We start from the raw sequence: 20,892 nt of genomic DNA, 5'->3' as shown, positions 1-20,892 counted from the left end.
CACAGTCATGTGTGTACAGGGCGTACAGTAGGGGGCTAAGGACGCAACCCTGGGGGGATCCTATGTTCAGGGTGAGGGAGCTAGATGTGTGTTCCCCCATCCTGACCACTTGGGGCCTGGCGGTGAGAAAGTCCAGGACCCAGGCACACAGAGGGGTGCTATGCCCCAGTTCCAGCAGCTTCTCAACCAGTCTGCTGGGGACTATTGTGTTGAATGCTGAACTAAAGTCAATGAACAGCATCCTCACATAGCCTCCCTGGCTGTCCAGATGAGAGAGATCGGTGTGCAGAACCTGGGAGACCGCATCATCCGTGGACCTGTTCGGACGGTATGCGAACTGCAGTGGGTCCATGTTGCGAGGAAGGAGGGCACAGATGTGCTTCTTGATTAGCCTCTCGAAGCATTTCATGAAACCGAGGTGAGGGCCACCGATCGGTAGTCATTTAAACACGCTGTAGAGGCATTCTTTGGCACCGGAACATTGAAGCATGCAGGGACCACGGACTTGGCCAAGGAGAGGTTGAATATTGTGGTGAGCACTGGAGCAAGCTGAGTAGCACAAGACTTTAGTACTCGCCCAGATATACCATCTGGGCCTCCAGCTTTCCTCGTGTTCACATGCGTCAGAGCCCACCTCACCTCATGCTCGGACACCGAGAATGTGTGCACATCCCCGGCGGTGGATCCCCCTCCAGCCTCGCTAGCCAGCACCCCCTACGGTGCTGTTTTTAAACGGCGAGCTGGGGGTGTTACCCGTCTCAAACCCTGCATAAAAAGAGTTCAGGTCATCAGCTAAGGAGGAGCCGGCACTTCCGGTTGAGGGGGTGCTGGACCGGTAGCTAGTTATAGTCCGTAGCCCCTGCCAAAGGTGCCTGGTGTCCTGCTGCTCCATCTGTGACCCCATCCTGTCCCGGTACCTCCTTTTTGCTTCCTTCACTGCCCTTCGCAGTCGGTAGCACTACCTTGTAGTCGTCCATGTTGCCGGATGCCAGGCCAGAGTTGTAAGCAGCGGTGCGAGCATTCAAGGCCACGCGAATAGATACCGACCCTTACCGTGGGGATGATGGTATCGGCTATTGTGGCAATGAAGTCCATAATCGCTTCCGCAAACTCATTGACGTCTCTGGAACTTGCTTGGAACATATTCCAGTCGACATCGCCCAGTGCATCTTGCAGCATGGCCTCTGAATGGTCAGCCCACCGCTTTACGTCCCTCGTCACTGTCGCTTCCCGTACTATCCGTTGTTTATACTCCGGCAGCAGGAAAATGGCAGCGTGGTCAGATTTTCCAAAAGGAGGGAGAGAAACGGCCTTGTAGCCTTTCCTGAACGGCGTGTAGCAGTGGTCCAAAGTTCTTTCCCCCTGGTGACACACGTGATGTGTTGGTAGAAGTTGGGCATGACCTTTTTGAGATTTCCCCTATTGAAATCTCCAGCCACCAACACCATCAGGGTTCTTGTTTTGGTGTCGACACAACACACCGTGTAGGGTCGACAGTGCCACTTCGGTGTCCGCATGCGGTGGAATATAGACGGCTGTGATGATCACCGAGCTGAACTCCTGGGGAAGGTAGAATGGTCGGCATGAGATAGTTTGATGTTCCAGGTCCGGCTAGCAGGAACAAGAAAGCGTCTTAATATTTCCAGGATTGCACCAGTTATTATTGGTCAAGAAGCAGACTCCTCCGCCTTTGGATTTCCCGGATTCTTCCGTTCTGTCCGCCCGGAAAACAGTGAAGGACTCGGATGGGCAAATCACCTGATCCGGCACCAGGGGGTCAGCCATGTCTCAGTCAGACAAAGGATGTTGCAGGTCCTTATGTCTCTCTGGAATCTGATCCTTGCCCTGAGGTCATCCAGCTTGTTCTCCAGGGACTGGACGTTGGCCAGAAGTATGCTGGGCAGAGATGGACGTAAGGCTTGAGCTCTCAGCCTGTTCCGAATCCCCCCTCGCTTCCCTCGATGTTTTTTCCGACTTTCGCACGAACCCGCGCTCCCACTGCTGCTGCTGCGGTGCGCTCCTTTGATGATCTCTATCGGCCATGTTGAATTGGTGAGTATAGTGTTTAATAGTCCTCTGGTAGCGCTCGAGTTTAATTTTACGAGCACAGCAAAAGAAAATCGTAACGATCTCGTTCACCCACCGAAGCATAAAGCAATAAAACCAACAAAATCATTGTAGTCTTGTACAAATTAACCATAAATACACCTAATTTATATTTTTTAAAGCACTATTTTCTTAATTCTACGAAGCAAAACTGGAAAATACAGATGAAACACAGGTCTGTAAACTCGCAGCAGATCATCCGACGAGAATGTTTAGCCCCTGCAACCTATGCATGCTCAGTCGAAATACCAAACTTGTTTATTGATTTATCTTTAATATTATGTTTAATAGGAATTTTATGTCCTATTAGCTTTATGGAAACACACATTACACCAGAACTATATTTTGCTGTGTATTATATTGGATTTTTATACTGAAAAATGTAGACAAGCAACGTTCCCCGGTATCTTGTTGGGCAAGACAGATTGTAGATGTTTATTGATTCATTAAAATTAGGAATGCCATGATCATTGATGATCTACATGCCTAGAAAACCAGACAAAAATAAATTAAATTTCCTTTGTCAGAATTCAGATGGTACTACCCTATACAAGTTTCAAAGAAATCAGTAAAAGTACCTGCTGTGAATTTCTCTGAGACTGCAAGTGTGACTGTAAACGACGAAGGAGAGGTACACCATTTCTTGATTGTCGTTTAAGTGTCCAGTAAACATATAATCTCTGTATAAACTGTTTTTTTCGTGGTATTGATACTTGACTCATTATTTTATTTAGCCTGTAGAGATAAGTCACTTTTAAAAGCAATTTCAGACAAGAATTGGGAAGCTAAGTACAAGTAACATTGCATTATTAATTATGACCTAATTTCCACTATTATATTGTATTTTTCAAAAGGGCACAGTGCATAATATTTTGTGTGATCAAAGCACATTGTAGATGTTGATACATTCATTACAAGGAAAACAATGCCACAAATAATCATTTTGAAACCCAACAGAACCATGAATGGTTAAGAGATGCTACATGTGACTTGAGACGTCGTACGCATGGACAGGCACCTCCCGTTTTACACTGGTTATGGGCTTGAAAAACAGCCCGTAAATCAAAAAGCACACGTCAAATATGCCACTCACTGCACACGGCTATGCTGCTAATGGAAATGAGGTAAAATCATACAACATTTAAAATTTATCCCTTCATTCTGTACAATGCCTTACCTGAAATGCATGATGCCAACCGTGGGAGTATAAAACTAAGAAAAATATGCATGTAGGCTCCGTAATTTAAAAATATATATCCCAAAGGAAGATGCATTTAATAGCTGCAGGCAAACATTTGAGTTTGTTTTCTTTTTGTTAAACAAAGCTGAACTTATGACAGAACTTTGAAAGCTGATGTGTGAGTTTGCCAGGCATAAATTTGAGTGTGGTATTCCAAAAATAGTAGATAAATTAAACTTTGGTAGTTATTAGACATTTTAAAAACGCGTAACTCAATTACGCGTATCACGCACGGTGCCTGTATTTACGTAATAATGTATTTTGGGGAGTTGGGATGAGGTGATCTTTAAACACAAACACATTTACATTCAAATTTAATGCAACCAGCAAATTGAATGTTATCACATGGACTTTAAGTAGAACTACATTAAAGAAATCCAAAATTTTGCCAGACAGTCAAGTGACATAAAGATCATTACACATGCATAGAATACAGCACCCCCAAAAGCAAAGCCACGCCAATTCAGCTTGGATGAACCAGCTTGACTGCAACTACAATGTGCCCCAAGTCGATTTTCCAACTCCGTCCACTTTCAATTTGAAATTAACAGCCTTCGCCTATTTTCATGTGATCTGCTGTTGAAACCCTCATCCATGTCCTTATTTCATTCACATTTTCTCTGCTGCATACTCTCACACATTCCACCCCCTCAAAAACAGCAGTTTATTCAAAGCTCTGCAGAACATTTTACTACATCATGCTGGTTCAATCGAATTCATCTTTATGACTCTTTAACAAATCTCATTGATTAAACTGTGGTCAATGTGCAGACATTTCTTTCCATTAAGTCTCTGGGAAGTACTTTTTTACATTAAACATAGCATATAATTATGAATTATTATAGCAACAAACATCCACAATGCTGTTAAGTGTGTGCAAAAAAAATAAGTAAATCAACTACAGATGGCAGTATTCAACTAATAATTATTCACGTTTCATTAAGCTGATGAGCCAGCTTTATAAAAACTGTACAGGTCCACCACCCATTTTCCATTCGCAGATCTTGCGACTTCATGTCATGGAGAATCGTGAACAAGTCTGAATTCTAGGAGTGCAAGCCCCACCCCCCCAAATAATGCAGGGATCACCTGTATTTTGCTGTGTTACATGAAACAGACAAAAGACCTGAATGAAAAGTTAATCTTCAAATCAATGTTGCCACTTTTCCAAAAGGCCATATAATAATTTTGCAGACAATAATAGAATTAGACTAATATAAACATTTGTATGCTAGGGAATCAAATAACCATACTGCATTTTGTATATGTTGGTGATGCTTGGTCTATAAAGACAAATTGAGAAATTTGAAAGCTTCCTGGGACTCTTTACCCAAGGGTGCGTTATTTGCCTTTCATCGTGATAATTCAAAGATATTTCTGCTATACAATCATTTTTCTCAGTCACCCCTAATGTAATTTCTATCTCTGTATAATCTGTTCCCTTTTCAGCCACTTTTCATTGTTTCTTTTTGTTTCAGATATTTATTTTAATATTTCTCTTCAAGCTGCAGAATTGAAATGGAGAGCAGTCCAATAAGCACCCTAAGGCAATTCAAACTATAATGGTGCTCATGCTTTTTGTCTGCATACTTCCTTTTAGTTGGTCAGTTTTGTTACACATGAGTGCAAGGGGACGCGATTGGCAGCACAGTGACAGAGCTAGTAGAGCCGCTGCCTCGTGATGTTGGAGACCCAGGTTCAATCCAGAGCTCAGAAGCTGCCTTGATGGAGTGTGCACATTCTACCTGTGACAGAGTGGGTTCCTTCAGCCATTCGGGTTTCCTCCCACATCCCAAAGATGTGCGGGGTTGGTAGAAAATTGGTTAGTTCAACACCCCTGATGTGTGAGCGAATGGTAGAATCTGAGAGATGAGGATGTAGGATAAATACAACATTTATAAAAATGGGTGGTTGATGATTACCATGGACTCAATCGGCCAAAAGGCCTTTTTCCATGCTGCATTTATGACTAATAGCTACCAGAGAAAGATATGCACATTCAAGGTTATTAATTCTGAGTGGAAAAGTAAAAACAATGGACAAGGCTATTTAATTCTAGATTGTCATCTAATTATGTTAAAAATGGAATAGGTTGTTGGCTCAGAGTTTTTGTTGTGTAAGATAACTGATTCAGTATTGGCATGAAAGAGTTGGTTGCAGAATCAGATTGACCCATAGTGGTTTAGCTTCAAATAGCAAGGCAAATAAAAAAACTTTAAAGTGATCCCTCAGCTTTTCAACTCTGTTTGGCTGAAGGGATTCTGCAACAAAAACAGCAAAAACATAGAACCATTTTTGGACAGATATCACATTTATTTCAACATAGTCTCTTAGTGTCTGTGGTCTCTTTTTTGCTCTGGTTTATTTTCACTCACATGTTTAGAAACATAGAAACATAGACATAGTTTAGACCGTAATGGTGTATCCTTATTGTTTTGATGTGTTTATGCTTTATTCTTAATTATTAACTGTATGTTTGTGTTGTCATTTGTGAGCGGAGCATCAAGGCACATTCCTTGTATATGCATACTTGGCCAATAAACGTATTCATTCATTCATTCATTCATTCACATCTACAGACCTCAAAACAAATCTTTCAAATAAAATTCAGGTGAATATGTAACAAGTCACTCACCTATCTGGCTGAATGCATGGAACAGATACGACCGGCACTGTAGTACTTTTTTCAATTAACAGCTTCTGTGCCTTCTTTGTCTTTTGCCTCGTTTTACACTTACTTTTTGTTGCTTTGTTAGGCAAATCTATTCTACATATGCCATTTTTTAATTCAGCTGGCTCATAAATGTTTAGTGGCCTTCTCACACACCCTGGAGGTGTATGCACAGCACAGAAAGCAGTCTTTTTCACATTGAATGTTGTTGTCCCATTGGATTCAGTTTCTTTAACAGGCTCCATTTTCATGTACAGACCTGCTTGTTGAGCACAAGTTACATGGAATGCTGTATAACAATTTGCCTTATGACATTGGATGCAAGCACCAAGCCCTTTCTGTTTGCAGAGGTAGCATGTCAGTTTCCACCTGGCCGCTGGAATGTTCTTGACACCATCAATAGGTTCTATGAATACAGTATTAGCAAATCCAACTTCAGGAACCCACAAAGCACATACAACATGTCCCCATTGACCATCATCAGTTTTCTTGAAAGCACCACCCTTATTTGGGCACAAGATACAATCAACAGATCGAGGTGATGATTGCAAGCAACGACGGCACAACCATTGTCCTTCGGGTATATATGGAACTCCATAGCATTCCTGGTGCACTGCTAAATTACACATGTCGCAAAACAATATTACATTACTGTTTTGACATTCCCCATCCATGCAAATACAACAAACAGCATCTTCATCAATTAAAGACTGAGGATCACCTTGATTAGAATTTTCAAAGTAAGATTCCTTTTCTAGTTTATCCATAAGAAACTCAAACACATTCTGTGAAACTACACTCAAACCTTCACTTTTCCGCCTTTCATTAATCATTTCTAACCATGCATAATCTTCTTCATCCATATCATACTCAACTTCGTTATTGAGCTCCTCTGCGGACTTCTCAATGAGCCTGTAATAAGAAGAAGGTCGACGTGGAGCAGAAGGTGGCTCATAATCCACTACTCTAAATCTTGGTTCCGGCAAGGTGTTTACTTGGGTTTGAGTACCATGTGTACTCTGAATAACAACATCCTTCTTTTTAACTTTATTGGATTTGCACCTTTTACTCTTTACAAAAACAGGTGGACGTTCACTGTTTTCCTTATTGCTGTTACATTCAACAATTTCTTGGGCAGTTAAGTCATCTTCTGAAATGATTTCCAATGGATCATAAATACTGATTCTGTGCAGCCGCCCATCAATTTCCATTTCAACCATTCGCTGAGCTTGAGCATATGTTAGCATTTCACGGCTTGGTGAATGTTTCAGCTTGCAAGGTGACACCGAGCGCCTTCCTGTCCCTCGTTGACACCTTCCTTTCCTTCTCATTGTTAATGAAGAAGTCTGCTGAAAAATAATTTATCATAAAGTCAAAATCTCTACTTCTGTGTTAACAAGTGTTACAAAACATGACAAGAACTCTGAAGATAGACACAAAAGGTTGGAGTAACTCAGCGGGACAGGCAACATCTCTGAAGAGAAGGAATGGGTGACATTTTGGGTCGAGACCAGTCTTTGAAAATCTTTTCGACTGAATAGTTTTGCAGCTCAGCTGCAACCCAGCCTCACCTTTCCAACTAGATTTTACAAATGCACTTGGCAAGCAATGTTATTGGATCATGGTCAGGGTGAACCCAAACTACTTTGACATCAAAGCAAAGATTAAATGAAGTGCTATGATCCTGTGACTTCTATAAAATCAAATTACTCTAAGCTGAGCAGAAACCTAACAGGTTCTAACACAGAATAAGGGTGATCAATCTAATCTTGGTATATTCCAACCAGATCCCATTGCAATTCAGCGAGGAAAACATATTTGTCTAACATAAGGCATCTTATGTTCCAACAGCTATTAATTTCTTTTCCCCTCACTTTTTTGGTGAAGATTCTGAATGACTTGAGGACTAAAATTTCCATAAGTTTACAAATATCTGAATCTTCTTTTTCTCCACCCATACCATAAATATGAATCCTTATTATAATTTCCTGAGGGGTAAATTATATGCTGACATTTAATTTGCTTGAATCAGTCTAATCAAGTTTCCATAACTGTTAGCTATTTTAATTGGACTAATATCCCAAATGAAGACAGCAGGAAGTTGTATTTTGTTAATGTTTAGCATCAAGCAGATCCTGAAAGTAAATTTTTAAGTAAAATTATAAATCAATTATTGTTTGCATTATAATCATTGAGGGAGCGATCTAGGCAGAAGACAGAAAAAGGCGAGGATGGGAAGATGTGTGTGCAGAAGGCAGAAAGGCATGGGGATGGAAAGACATCACTTTCCAGGTTTTATCCAGTCCACTACTTCTCTTCCAGCTTTCTTTCCCCACAGCACAATCAGTCTGAAGAAATGTCCCGACCCGAAACATCACCTGATATACTACCTGACCTAGTATAAGAAAATAACTGCAGATGCTGGTACAAATCGATTTATTCACAAAATGCTGGAGTAACTCAGCAGGTCAGGCAGCATCTCGGGAGAGAAGGAATGGGTGACGTTTCGGGTCGAGACCCTTCTGAAGAAACGTCACCCATTCCTTCTCTCCCGAGATGCTGCCTGACCTGCTGAGTTACTCCAGCATTTTGTGAATAAATCGAATACTACCTGACCTGCTGAGTTACTGCAGCACTTGTGTGTCTTTTTCTGTAACCAGCATCTGCAGTTTACAGTGTAATCATAAATTTGCTGGAAGAGGAAAGATTGACTAGGCTGCATTATTTTCTCTAGTTTAGAACAATGAGTTGATTAACAACACAATATTGTTAAAGAGCTTGACGAACTAGATGCATGGAACATGTTTCTCCTGATTGAGGAATCTAGTCCCGGGGCGCAGCTTATGGATAAAGCCATTTAGGATTGAAGTGAAGAAAAGTTTCTTCCATTAACGGTGGTGTCCTTTTGTACTTTTCGATCCCGAAATGTCAAAGGTCTCAGTCAAAGTTCACTCAAGACAGACACTCAAATTTCAGGATATTAAGGAAATCAAGGGGTATAGTGATACTGCTGAACAATTGTGCTATGGCTGGAGATTGCCTGTATTCTTAATATAGCAATATCTGGCCTCTTCCTGATCCTAACTAATACATGATTATGTAACTATCTAATATATTTTATTGCTCAATTACCACATTAATAACAAAAAGTGATAACTAATATTTTCCAAATTACATTGCTTCTTATCAGACTGCTTGAAAACATGCTAGAATTTAGCTGCAGTAATTTTCCAAGTTGAAAGGAGCAGACCTCCCAACATTTAATTTTACAAATTTAGAATTTTGATGTTCAAAATTCAGAATTTTACATCAAAATTCATAATATGGCGCGTAATGCAACTTTTCAGCAAAAAAAGTATGCACGCCAAATGCGCGCACGCGTTGCGCTACATTCATGTGTGAAAAACGACTATTATTTCCAACAGTCTGTAGTTCTTGGACTACATGTACAATGTCAGGCCTATCATGAGTATATTCTGCTATTTATAGAAAGGTTATTGAACAGAAATACTTTTTACAACACAAAGAAAACATTGTTTTGTTTTGTTTTCTCTATTTTACTTTTTCCTTACACAAAATGTATGACTAAGTTATGAAGAAAGAGTTTTATTTCAAAATGCACATACCCAATTTCATTGAAGGCATACTTGCCCCAGTGGTCTTCAACAGCAAATCACAACAGTCCATGTCCCTCCCACTACACAATCCCCCCACCCCCCTCGCCAGCAGCGAGTCGACGCCAGCAGCGAGTCGAGGCCAGCAGCGAGGCGAGACCGGGCCAGCGGCGGGGCGAGACCCGGCCTTCGGCGAGGGGAGACCGGGCCAGCGGCGAGGCGAGACTGGGTGAGGCCAGCGGCGGGGTGGGGCGAGAGGCAGGGCGAGCGGCGAGGTATGTGTTTTGAGGAAAAATGTGAGGTGAAATCGGAATGGCGGAAATGAAATAAGAAAGTGGAAACTTTCTGCCATATTCGGAAGGGTTGGGAGGTCTGAAGGAGGATAAACTGAGAAAGTTATCACACTTGTGCATAATTCTATCAAAACCAAACATCAATATCCCATTTCCTAGATTAGATGAACACATTACAGTTCATCCTGTCAATTACAGTTGATGTCCACTATGAGTTGGGCAGGGAAGATAGACACAATATGCTGGTGTAACATCAACAAGTCACCCAATTTCAACCATAAGCAACTAGCAATGCTACGGAAAACCTGGGCATATTCGGCCATATAACAAAACGTAAGAAATAGAATGAGTAGGCAATAATCTTCACTGCCATTTAATAAATTAATCGCAGAACCAGTTATGTCCACTTTATTACCTAAAAGCAGAAGCCCACTCAATGACTAAATTCAAATTTATAAAAATAGGCCGAATATCATCTGTTTACCTTCTTCAATACCTTTTGTATACTTTTCCCCTGAGCTAAGAACCATTAATTTTGTACCAATACAAATTCCAAAGCATTCAAAGAGAATAGACACAAATCAGTTGAAAGCATTCAGTTCCATGGGTAAACTGATAGCATATAGTTCCCATTCTACTACATTTCTCAATATTTCTGCTGTTACACTTTAAAACACAAAAGTTGGAGGAATCTCAACATTTTATGGAAAAACAACGAAGCAACAACAACAATTGGTTACCACTGTAAATATTCTAAATTTGTTACCAACTCAAATTTTTGCAAGGTAAATTAGAACAGTTAACCTTGGTTTCCATTACCAGCTTCCACCCATTTGTTCAACCTCAAAAATAATTTCAATATTAACTTTTTCTTGCATCTTGCAGTTTAGCTTATTTGTAGTATAAAACAATTGATCAACATGCATTATAGAATATAAATGCTAGCAAAAAAAGGATAATTTGAAGTTTTGAGAGTGGAAGGCCAGCAAATAAAAGCAACGGAATAAGTGCAAAAATCAAAACGACCAAAATGAACCTGAGGATGTATGTACAAAAGCCAAGTGATTGGTGCAGTCTGCTACATTACTGTAATCCACCAAAACCAGGTTTTAAATATGTGCAATAGACAATAGACTATAGGTGCAGGAGTAGGCCATTCAGCCCTTCAAGCCAGCACCGTCATTCAATGCGATCATGGCTGATCACTCTCAATCAGTACCCCGTTCCTGCCTTCTCCCCATACCCCCTCACTCCGCTATCCTTTAGAGCTCTATCCAGCTCTCCCTTGAAAGCATCCAACGAACTGGCCTCCACTGCCTTCTGAGGCAGAGAATTCCACACCTTCACCACTCTCTGACTATAGATTGAAGACACTAAAAAAATGATAAGAAGCAGCTGCCTGTCTTTCTTTCATATAAACTAAAAGTTTTTAAATTCCATGAGAATACAGAACTTTGTAGAAAGCATTCCAAGAAAACTGTCCATATCACAATTCTAGACATGAACCCTCGACCAAAAAAATGTTGCTAATTTTTTTTACTGCATTTGGTTATTCAAGTTTTTTTCTGACATAAATTCCATAATACATTTTTATTCATTATCTCAGTTTTTAATTGTGATTTTTAAATTCCATCAGCCTGAAGAAGGGTCCCCACTCAAAACATCTCTCCACAAATGCTGCCCGAACCACTGAGTTCTTCCAGCACTCTGTGTTTTGCTCAACATTCCAGTATCTGGAGTTCCTTCAGTCTACATTATCAAATTTAAGATTATGGTTCGGGACAGAAACCAAAGAATTGGACATCACACTTTAAGGAAAACAAAGGTTTTAGAATTGGGGTAATGGATATTGCTAAAATGATTTCCTGGCTATATAGATATGGCAGAGAGGTTGAAATAATTCTGCATAGTGTAGAGGAGATAATAAATGGATCTAATGGAAAGACTTAAAAAAGTAGAGTGAACCTACTTCCACTAGTGGAAGGATCAAGAATTAAAGGACGTAGAATGGAAGTGATTGGCAAAGACAAAATTGATAAGAGTCGAAATGGTCTGCCGTGGGTCAGGGTCTAGAATCTGCCAATAGAGTTAGTAATGGACTGATTCAACTGTTGCATCCAAAGAGGATCTGGACATGTATCTGAAAAGAAAGTACAGTAAACCCACATTTTAATAGACATGGGGAGGGGAGAAATGGTACCCATTATTGCCAATTGTCCGTTATAACTGAGTACGGTATTATCATTGTACGCAGCTTTTCTACCTTCTACCGGACAAGAACAGGGAGGAGGAATAACTTGGATTGGACAAGTAATTATGTTAGCTGCTTTAACCAGGCAACTTGAAGTCTGTCTGTGTAATCGACTGGGTTGCATCAACAACTCTACAATTTCTTGCGATCTTGGTCAGAGTTATTCCCAAACCAAGCTGTGATGCAATTTGAGTGTATGCTTTGTATGGTGCATCTGTAGAAGCTTGTAACAGTCATTAGATACATGCCAAATTTCCTCAGTTTCCTTAGGAAGTAGAGGCATTGGTGTGTATGCTTGGCTTTCACGTCAGCGTGCTGATCCACGACAGATTATTGGTAATATTAATATCGAGGAACTTGAAACTCTCAACCCATTTCCCTTTCTGCATCATACTTCACTCTGCACCCTTAAGTTGACAATTAGCTCCTTGGTCCTCAATACACCTAATAAATTCTGCCCTAACCAAATCCTTTGCCCTAAGGAAATTCAAATCGATATTGGGGAATATAAATACACCAACAACAACAATCCAACAAACAATTCCATAATCTGTCCATGTAGTTGTTCTTTTATCTCCAGTTAGCTATTGGGAGGGCTATTGTATGACCCCGTTAGAGTGATTGCACCTTTCATATGCCTTTGATGTGCCGAACAATATACTTCTATGCTGTCAACAATTATGAGACAGGTTGCAGTTATATTGGAGTTCCAAGACAAACTGTAACAAGAAGGAGAACAATCATATTGCCTTCTAGAACATGAAGCCAAATAAAGGAATGTGACAACATTGTCCATCAGGTTTCAGAAATCAACATTTTGCATGGCAGAACCATCTTTTGAAGAAAGGCACTGGCTATCTTCAAACTCCAATAAACCAACACTGACGAATTTAAATACTCTGAACAAGGAAACGTTTCAATTGAAAAAGTATTTGGTGCAAATAGTACATGATTGATATGCAACTCGATGAGTTCACACATTAGAAAGTAACTCACACCATTTCAGAAACGTATCTTTCTTACCAACGCGGCAAGGGGTCAGAAAAAAAAGTATGGTAGTTCAATCTGCATTCGAGCTCGACTTATCAAAACGCTCACTAAAACACATCAATGTACACTCGAGTTTGGTGACCGGGAAACAGGAAGGAGTGTGGTGGGGCAGTTGGGGAAGGAAGGTCGAACCTACCAATCAGCCACGGAATCGGCCACGCAGTGAGATTGCTTTTAATTTCACACCCACTGGCGGAGTCAGCTCGGTGACAGGAGTGAGGGGGGGCGGTAAACCAGCCGGCAGACCCGGTAAACCAGCCAGTGAGCGGACCAGCGGGAGCCGTCGGCCAACCCGGAAGTGGGTGGCGGGGCCGGCAGCGGCGCCGTGACGTCAGTGCGGCCCGGGCCTATTTGAATGAGCGGCGGCAACACGCCCCGCCGAGACACGCCCGCCATCACCCGCCCTGACCGACACGGGCCCGGCCAGCCGCCCACATACTCCACCCACCACCCCGGCTACTTCCCCGCACTCGGGGCTGCCCGCCCTTGCAGTCACCGCGACCGCAAACATGGCGGCCCGGCCAACCACTGCCCCCACGCAATACCAGGAACCAACCGCCTCATCCCTACCCCTCCGCCGAGTCAGGCAGCAGGTGAACCGCACCTCCCCTCCCTCCCTCCCTCCCTTCCCCAAAGGCCCAACTTACCGCCTGTCCGCAAGAAGCGAGTGATGAGGTTCGAAGCTGAAGAGCCCACTCCGCGGGAGCCTTGGAGGGCGCCTCATGAAACGGACGGCGCTCACTCACTCACACACGCACTCTCTCTCTCTCTCTCTCTCACTGGAGCTGCCTTCCTCCTCCCCGCGGTGGCGCCGGCGCTGCTTCAGCCCGGGCTCGAGGCCCGTCCGCTTGTTCACTCTCGCGCCGCCGCGCGACCAACTGTCACCGAGCGCGCGGCCGCCGCTCGTGCTGCCGCGGGTGGGTGAGGGAGTGGAAGCGTTCGCTCGTCCGCCCGCCAGCCAGCCGACCGCTCCTTCTTTCTCGAAAGCTCTCTGGCGCTTCTCTCTCTCTTTTTTCTCTGTGTGTGTGTGTGTATTTGTTTTGCGCTTCTTCAACAACAATGGCACCGTTTCGGTTACACAAGACGTCGTCGGCCGTAGCAGCAGCGGCGGCGACGACTCCTCCGTCGACGTCACCCCGTCGGCTGAGCCAAGCGTCCTCCGCGAGACGGCAGCCGGCGCCGCCAATCAGCGAGCGAGGACCGAGGGGCAGGGGTCGAGTGCCGCAGCCGCCGCTCCTGTTCAGTCCGGGCTGGAGCCCCGGCGGAGGTGGAGGTAGGGGTATGCGCTGACACACGCACGCCCGTGGAGAAAAGGTCCATGCGTTCACTGTGCTCTTTATAAAGGCAATTCCTGACGGCGTTGGAGGGATCGAACGCGGTGGGTGAAGGGTGGTTCAGCTGGCGCATTCAGTGTGTGAACTGCGGGGAGGGAGGGAGGAGGGGAAGGAAGAGGGAGAGAGGGGGAAGGAAGAGGGGGGGGGGAAGGAAGAGGGGGGGGGAAGGAAGAGGGGGGGGGGGGAAGGAAGAGGGGGGGGGGGAAGGAAGAGGGGGGGGGGAAGGAAGAGGGGGGGGGGGGGGGGAAGGAAGAGGGGGGGGGGGGGGAAGGAAGAGGGGGGGGGGGGGGGAAGGAGGAGGAGGGGGGGAAGGAGGAGGAGGAGGGGGGGATCCTGGCGCCCGCCGTCCCACATCCCGTCTTGACTTGTTTCTGCTCCCTTCGTCGCTAACCGCCCTATTAACACATTCCTCCATTCAGGGATCCGCAGCAGGAGGGTTTAACAGGCAGCGGGGCTTCTCCGGCCATCTCTGATTCTAACAATTGGACTCTGGCTTCTCAGCTGCCCCCAGAACCAGCCGGGTTCGATGCTGGGGCATGCCCATGGATTTTCTTGTGTCCAGAGTCCCATGCCAAGATTGGAAATCATTACCTGTTAATTCCTCGTCAGCATCCATTCAGATTTTTTTTTAATGGATATGCTTGTACCACTTTATTATCTTGGAGCAAAAAGGAAAACTAAACGGATTTGATGCACATCCTATATCTGGGGAATTGCCTCTCAACATAGTATGATGACGATGAAATTCACCTGTGCAGCACAGCCTCGGGCTGTCTGAGGAAGTGTTTGAAGATCTAAACTTCAAACTCTGCATAAAGGTCACTGCCGACCTAGCAGCAGTGACCCCTCCTCCTGAATGCTGACGAGGGACCAATAGGGTAGGAAAATAACTGCAGATGCTGGTACAAATCGAAGGTATCACAAAATGCTGGAGTAACTCAGCAGGCCAGGCAACATCTCGGAGAGAGGGAATGGGTGACGTTTTGGGTCGAGACCCTTCAGACTGATGTCAGGGGGGCGGGACAAAGGGCGGGACAAAGAAAGGATATAGGTGGAGCCTCATCTATAATGGAAGAGGGGAAGCCCCGTTTCCTGAAGAATGAGGACATCTCTGATGCCCTAGTGTGAATCGCCACATCCCGGGTGCAGATGCGGCGTAGACAGAGGAATTGGGAGTAGGGGATAGACTTTTTGCAGGAGACAGGGTGGGAAGAAGTGTAGTCCAGATAGCTGTGGGAGTCAGTGGGTTTGCAGTAGATGTCAGTCACTAGTCTGTCTCCTGTGATGGAGATGGTGAGATCCCATAGGGGATACATACAGTATATTGGCCGGTGATATCCTGTCAGGGAATTTAGAGGAGTTTGGCTAGAAACGTTGATGGGCTCTTGTCAGGAGGGACCACGAAGTTTCTAATTCTGGAGGGATAGCAATGTAGATAGATGCTGTGTTTGCAGTGATAATAGTAGATTCAGACATGATCAATTTTGTATTTGCTGTAGTTCGGTGATATAAATATTCTTGTAACATTTGGAGGATAACTAGAGGAGGCTGTTCCTGTGTCGTCATAAAGTCTTTGTGCTTGTCTCTAATGTGATATGGTGTTGGTTACGACAAAACCTTGCTCCAAGCATTTTCTTATTTCCTTAAGGGAGAGGTGGCCATTTGGCCCATTGAGTAACTGCGGTGATTGGACCAAGCCTATTCCCCCTGCATATTTCATCATAAAGCAGCTAGTTAACCTACCAAGCAGCTCCTCTTTGTGATATGGAAGGAAACCCCTGCACCCTGGGGAAAACCACAGTCACAAGAAAAATATGCAGTCTGCACACTGACAGTGCTGGACCAGGATTGTGAATGAAAAAATCTGCAGATGCTGGAAATCTGAAACAAAACTAGAGAATGCTGGAAGTGCGCAGCAGGTCAGGCAGTGCCAATGGAGCAAGAAACAGTTGCCATTTCAGGTAAAATACCCTTGAACAGAATTGTGAAAGAATTAAAATAGTTTTAACTGGAGAAGGTGGGGCAGGGATGTGTAGGAAAATTTTAATGTGAGAATTGACTCCAATGGATGGGTTAATGGTACAGTTAGGGGGTGATATGGTATGACAGGGTTAGGGTATGATATGATGCAATAGCCAGTATGTGCTAATGGAGATGGAAATAGGAATTAAAAATCAGCCAATATCGCATGTCCAGAAGTAACCAGTTCAGATACAGGCAGAGAAAGAGATTTGGAAGTTGGAAGATTTGATTTTGAAATGGGAAGACTGCAAGATGTTCAGAGGTTACAGTGCTACCTGTTGCATCTTTTGCATTTTGTAAGGAGGGCTCTACTGAAGCTGGCTTTTCATACTTCCTCTTTTGAGAGGATTCTGCCCTTTCAAAACCCAATTTTGAAGTTTATTCGTGGATCAGTTTGGCTCCCTTTGGAACTAGCCATGGATTTTTCTTTAAGATTGGAGTAGGTCTTCTTAGGCTTATCTATATATTTGAGTTGGAGTGTGTATAGAGATGACTGTTGTGTGCTGGTTCTATGTTAGATTGATCAGAAGGTTACAGTGCTTTCACTTATCCCAAGATATCGAGATCAGGCCATGCTGCACGGTGTATGCAGAGAGGTCATGTATTCCAACAAGCTCTATGAGCAGAGCTCCCCCAGTCAAGGAGTTCTGAGGCAGACTGAACAATGCAAACATGGAATGACTTGAGTAATCAGTGCTACAAATAGAGCAGATGAGTCTTGTCTATTTAGCTTGTACAAATGATTGGGAAACCAACAGACTGTGAAGCCAAGAGGCAAGTTCAAGGTTGGGAGCCTAGATAGTAAATGTAGTTGGAAAGTTACTATGTATGTGAAAAATAGAACAGTCATAGCCCTATGGTTGGCTGTAAAGAAATTAAAGGCACCTGGAGAGAATGCAAAATAATGTATAAAAAAACTTGACAGGATATTGGCAGGGACAACTTCAGGGATCAATTGTTGCAAGGAAGAGCTCATTCCTCTACGTCTAGGGTGGGGAGTCAGGAAAACCCCTTAATGTGAACCTGATCAGTTCACAAGTGCAGGTAATATCCCAGTGTAGTAATAAAAGGTTACATTTATTCTCAGCAATCCTTATCTTGATCTTAATGCCATCTGGAATTTGTGGAACAATGTTATACAAAAACTGAAATTTATTATATATATTATATATAATTATATATATTTATTATATATGAAATGTATTAACTTTGCAGATTTATTATAGATGAGGCTCTCACTAGGGCATCTTCTATATCCCGCAGCTCCGCTCTTGCTCCCCCTCCCCCCATTCGTAACAAGGACAGAATCCCCCTCGTTCTAACCTTCCACCCCACCAGCCAGCGTATCCAACAAATCATCCTCCAACATTTCCGTCACCTCCAATGGGGCCCCACTACTGGCCACATCTTCCCATCCCCTCCTTTCTGCGTTCCGCAGAGACCATTCCCTCCGTAACTCCCTGGTCCACTTGTCCCTTCCTACCCAAACCACCCCATCCCCGGGCACTTTCCCCAGCAAACGCAGGAGATGCAACACCTGTCCCTTGACCTCCCCCCTCAACTCCATCCAAGGACCCAAACAGTCTTTCCAGGTGAGACAGAGGTTCACCTGCACCTCCTCCAACCTCATCTATTGTATCTGCTGCTCTAGATGTCAACTTCTTTACATCGGCGAAACCAAACGGTCGCTCAACACCTTCGCTCAGTCCGCCTTAACCAACCTGATCTCCCGGTGGCTGAGCACTTCAACTCCCACTCCCAGTCTGACCTTTCTGTCATGGGCTTCCTCCAGTGCCATAGCGAGGCCCACCAGAAATTGGAGGAACAGCACCTCATATTTCGTTTGGGCAGCTTGCAGCCCAGTGGTATGAACTTTGACTTCTCCAACTTTAGATAGTTCCTCTGTCCTTCTCTTCCCCTCCCCTTTCCCAGTTCTCCCTCTATCTTGTCTCCACCTATATCCTTCCTTTGTCCTTCCCCCTGACATCAGTCCGAAGAAGGGTCTTGACCCGAAACGTCACCCATTCCTTCTCTCCTGAAATGCTGCCTGACCTGCTGAGTCACTCCAGCATTTTGTGACTTCAATTTGGACCAGCATCTGCAGTTATTTTCCTACACTACATGAAATTTATTAAAAGTATTTTCAATAATGAATTAGTGAATGATTTTAAATTGCAGTCATTCTGTTGAACTGACAAAAGTCAATTAATACAATTCTGCTTCATACTTGTTTAAGAAATTTGCAGATTTTGTCTAAGTGGCTTTAAAATGAGACTAGTGAAATAGCTTTACAGTTAAAATATGTTGATTGTGAGTGTTCAAAAACCAATGGGGAAATAGAAGGAAAATGCCATAAGGAAGAAAATCTAAATATTGGTGACAAACTAGTGACTTTTTTTCCCATTAAGTTCACTTTTGGAGATGGTGAATATACTGGTTGTCATCTTCCAAAATGTTATAGGTTCTCGAAGTCTTCTCATGGGTTGGAGGATACAAAATATAATAAACTCTACATCAGATAGCCCAATGTCAAAATGCATTTAAAAAGGTTAGTAATTTTAAAATAATAGTAGAATTACCCGGTCAATGTGGATTTATGAACAGGAAATCGTGTTTCATTGGTGTATTTTTGTGGTTGAAACGAGTAGGATGAGGGCAAACTAGTTAGTGTGGCTTGCTTCGGCATTCAGAAGGCCTTCAGTGAAGATGCTGCATAAGACATAGTTAGAGTGTATGTCCTCAGAAGTAGTTAACTGGCATAGTTTTGTGATTGAGATTGATTAAAGGACAGAAAACTGACAAAAGGAAACTAGTTAGTAAACTAGCCAGAGGAGTAGAACATAGAATAGTGCAATCCAAAAACAGGCCCTTCAGACAATGATGTCTGTGCTGAACATGATGTCAAACTAATCTTTTCTGCCTGCACATGATTCATATCCCCCATATTCATGTGCCAATCTAGTCTCTTGTTAAATGCCACCATTGTATCTACTTTCACCACCTCTGACAATAGACAATAGGTGCAGGAGTAGGCCATTCAGCCCTTCAAACCAGCACAGCCATTCAATGCGATCATGGCTGATCACTCTCAATCAGTACCCCGTTCCTGCCTTCTCCCCATACCCCCTCACTCCGCTATCCTTAAGCGCTCTATCCAGCTCTCTCTTGAAAGCATCCAACGAACTGGCCTCCACTGCCTTCTGAGGCAGAGAATTCCACACCTTCACCACTCTGACTGAAAAAGTTCTTCCTCATCTCCGTTCTAAATGGCCTACCCCTTATTCTTAAACTGTGGCCCCTTGTTCTGGACTCCCCCAACATTGGGAACATGTTTCCTGCCTCTAATGTGTCCAATCCCCTAATTATCTTATATGTTTCAATAAGATCCCCCCTCATCCTTCTAAATTCCAGTGTATACAAGCCCAATCGCTCCAGCCTTTCAACATACGACAGTCCCGCCATTCCGGGAATTAACCTAGTGAACCTACGCTGCACGCCCTCCATAGCAAGAATATCCTTCCTCAAATTTGGAGACCAAACTGCACACAGTACTCCAGGTGCGGTCTCACCAGGGCCCGGTACAACTGTAGAAGGACCTCTTTGCTCTTATACTCAACTCCTCTTGTTACGAAGGCCAACATTCCATTGGCTTTCTTCACTGTCTGCTGTACCTGCATGCTTCCTTTCATTGACTGATGCACTAGGACACCCAGATCTCGTTGAACTCCCCCTCCTCCTAACTTGACACCATTCAGATAATAATCTGCCTTTCTATTCTTACTTCCAAAGTGAATAACCTCACACTTATCTACATTAAACTGCATCTGCCATGTATCCGCCACTCACACAACCTGTCCAAGTCACCCTGCAGCCTTATTGCATCTTCCTCACAATTCACACTACCCCCCAGCTTAGTATCATCTGCTAGCACATTTCCGGCCCCCACTACACCCTATGTGTACAAAACAATGTTGCTCTGAACATCTGCATAAAACTTGTTTTAACATTTCCCCCGTGAAATATATTTTGACTTAGGATTTACATCATTTCATAAAATTCTATCGGGACTCCCCTCAGCCTCTGATGCTCCAGAAAAAAATTCTCCAACCTCTCCCAATAGCTTATACCCTATAATCTAGACATCTTCCTGGTAAGTCTCTTCTGCAACCCCACCACATACTTCTTGCAGTGGGATAACCATAGCTGCATACAATGTGACCTAATCAAATCAACATTTTATAAAGCTGCACCATGTCTTCCTGACTCTATAAATGTGAAAAAGCAAATGAGATGGCATTGATGGTAGACGGT

The 20,892-nt window shown here is 43.5% G+C and overlaps 1 protein-coding gene across 2 annotated transcripts in view; it reads right to left on the bottom strand.

Moving 5' to 3' along the window:
• The window catches only part of brd1a (bromodomain containing 1a), a 39,480-nt gene extending 25,044 nt beyond the window's left edge, over window positions 1-14,436 (bottom strand). The window contains exons 1-3 of one of the 2 annotated variants that reach the window (XM_078419788.1): window positions 13,873-14,436; window positions 5,982-7,366; window positions 2,685-2,841 (exon numbers count right to left, since the gene is read on the bottom strand). In XM_078419788.1, coding sequence (XP_078275914.1) covers window positions 2,685-2,841; window positions 5,982-7,348 — 1,524 coding nt within the window. In that variant the 5' untranslated portion in view covers window positions 7,349-7,366; window positions 13,873-14,436. The remainder of the gene's footprint in view (window positions 1-2,684; window positions 2,842-5,981; window positions 7,367-13,872) is intronic. The other variant, XM_078419789.1, reaches the window with a different exon arrangement.
• Window positions 14,437-20,892: the final 6,456 nt, after the last annotated feature.

This window comes from Rhinoraja longicauda, chromosome 23, assembly GCF_053455715.1.
Source record: "Rhinoraja longicauda isolate Sanriku21f chromosome 23, sRhiLon1.1, whole genome shotgun sequence".
In the NCBI taxonomy this organism is placed as follows: Eukaryota; Metazoa; Chordata; class Chondrichthyes; order Rajiformes; family Arhynchobatidae; genus Rhinoraja; species Rhinoraja longicauda.
Note: the sequence above shows the minus strand (reverse complement) of the source record. Positions and strands in the feature narration are given on the sequence as shown.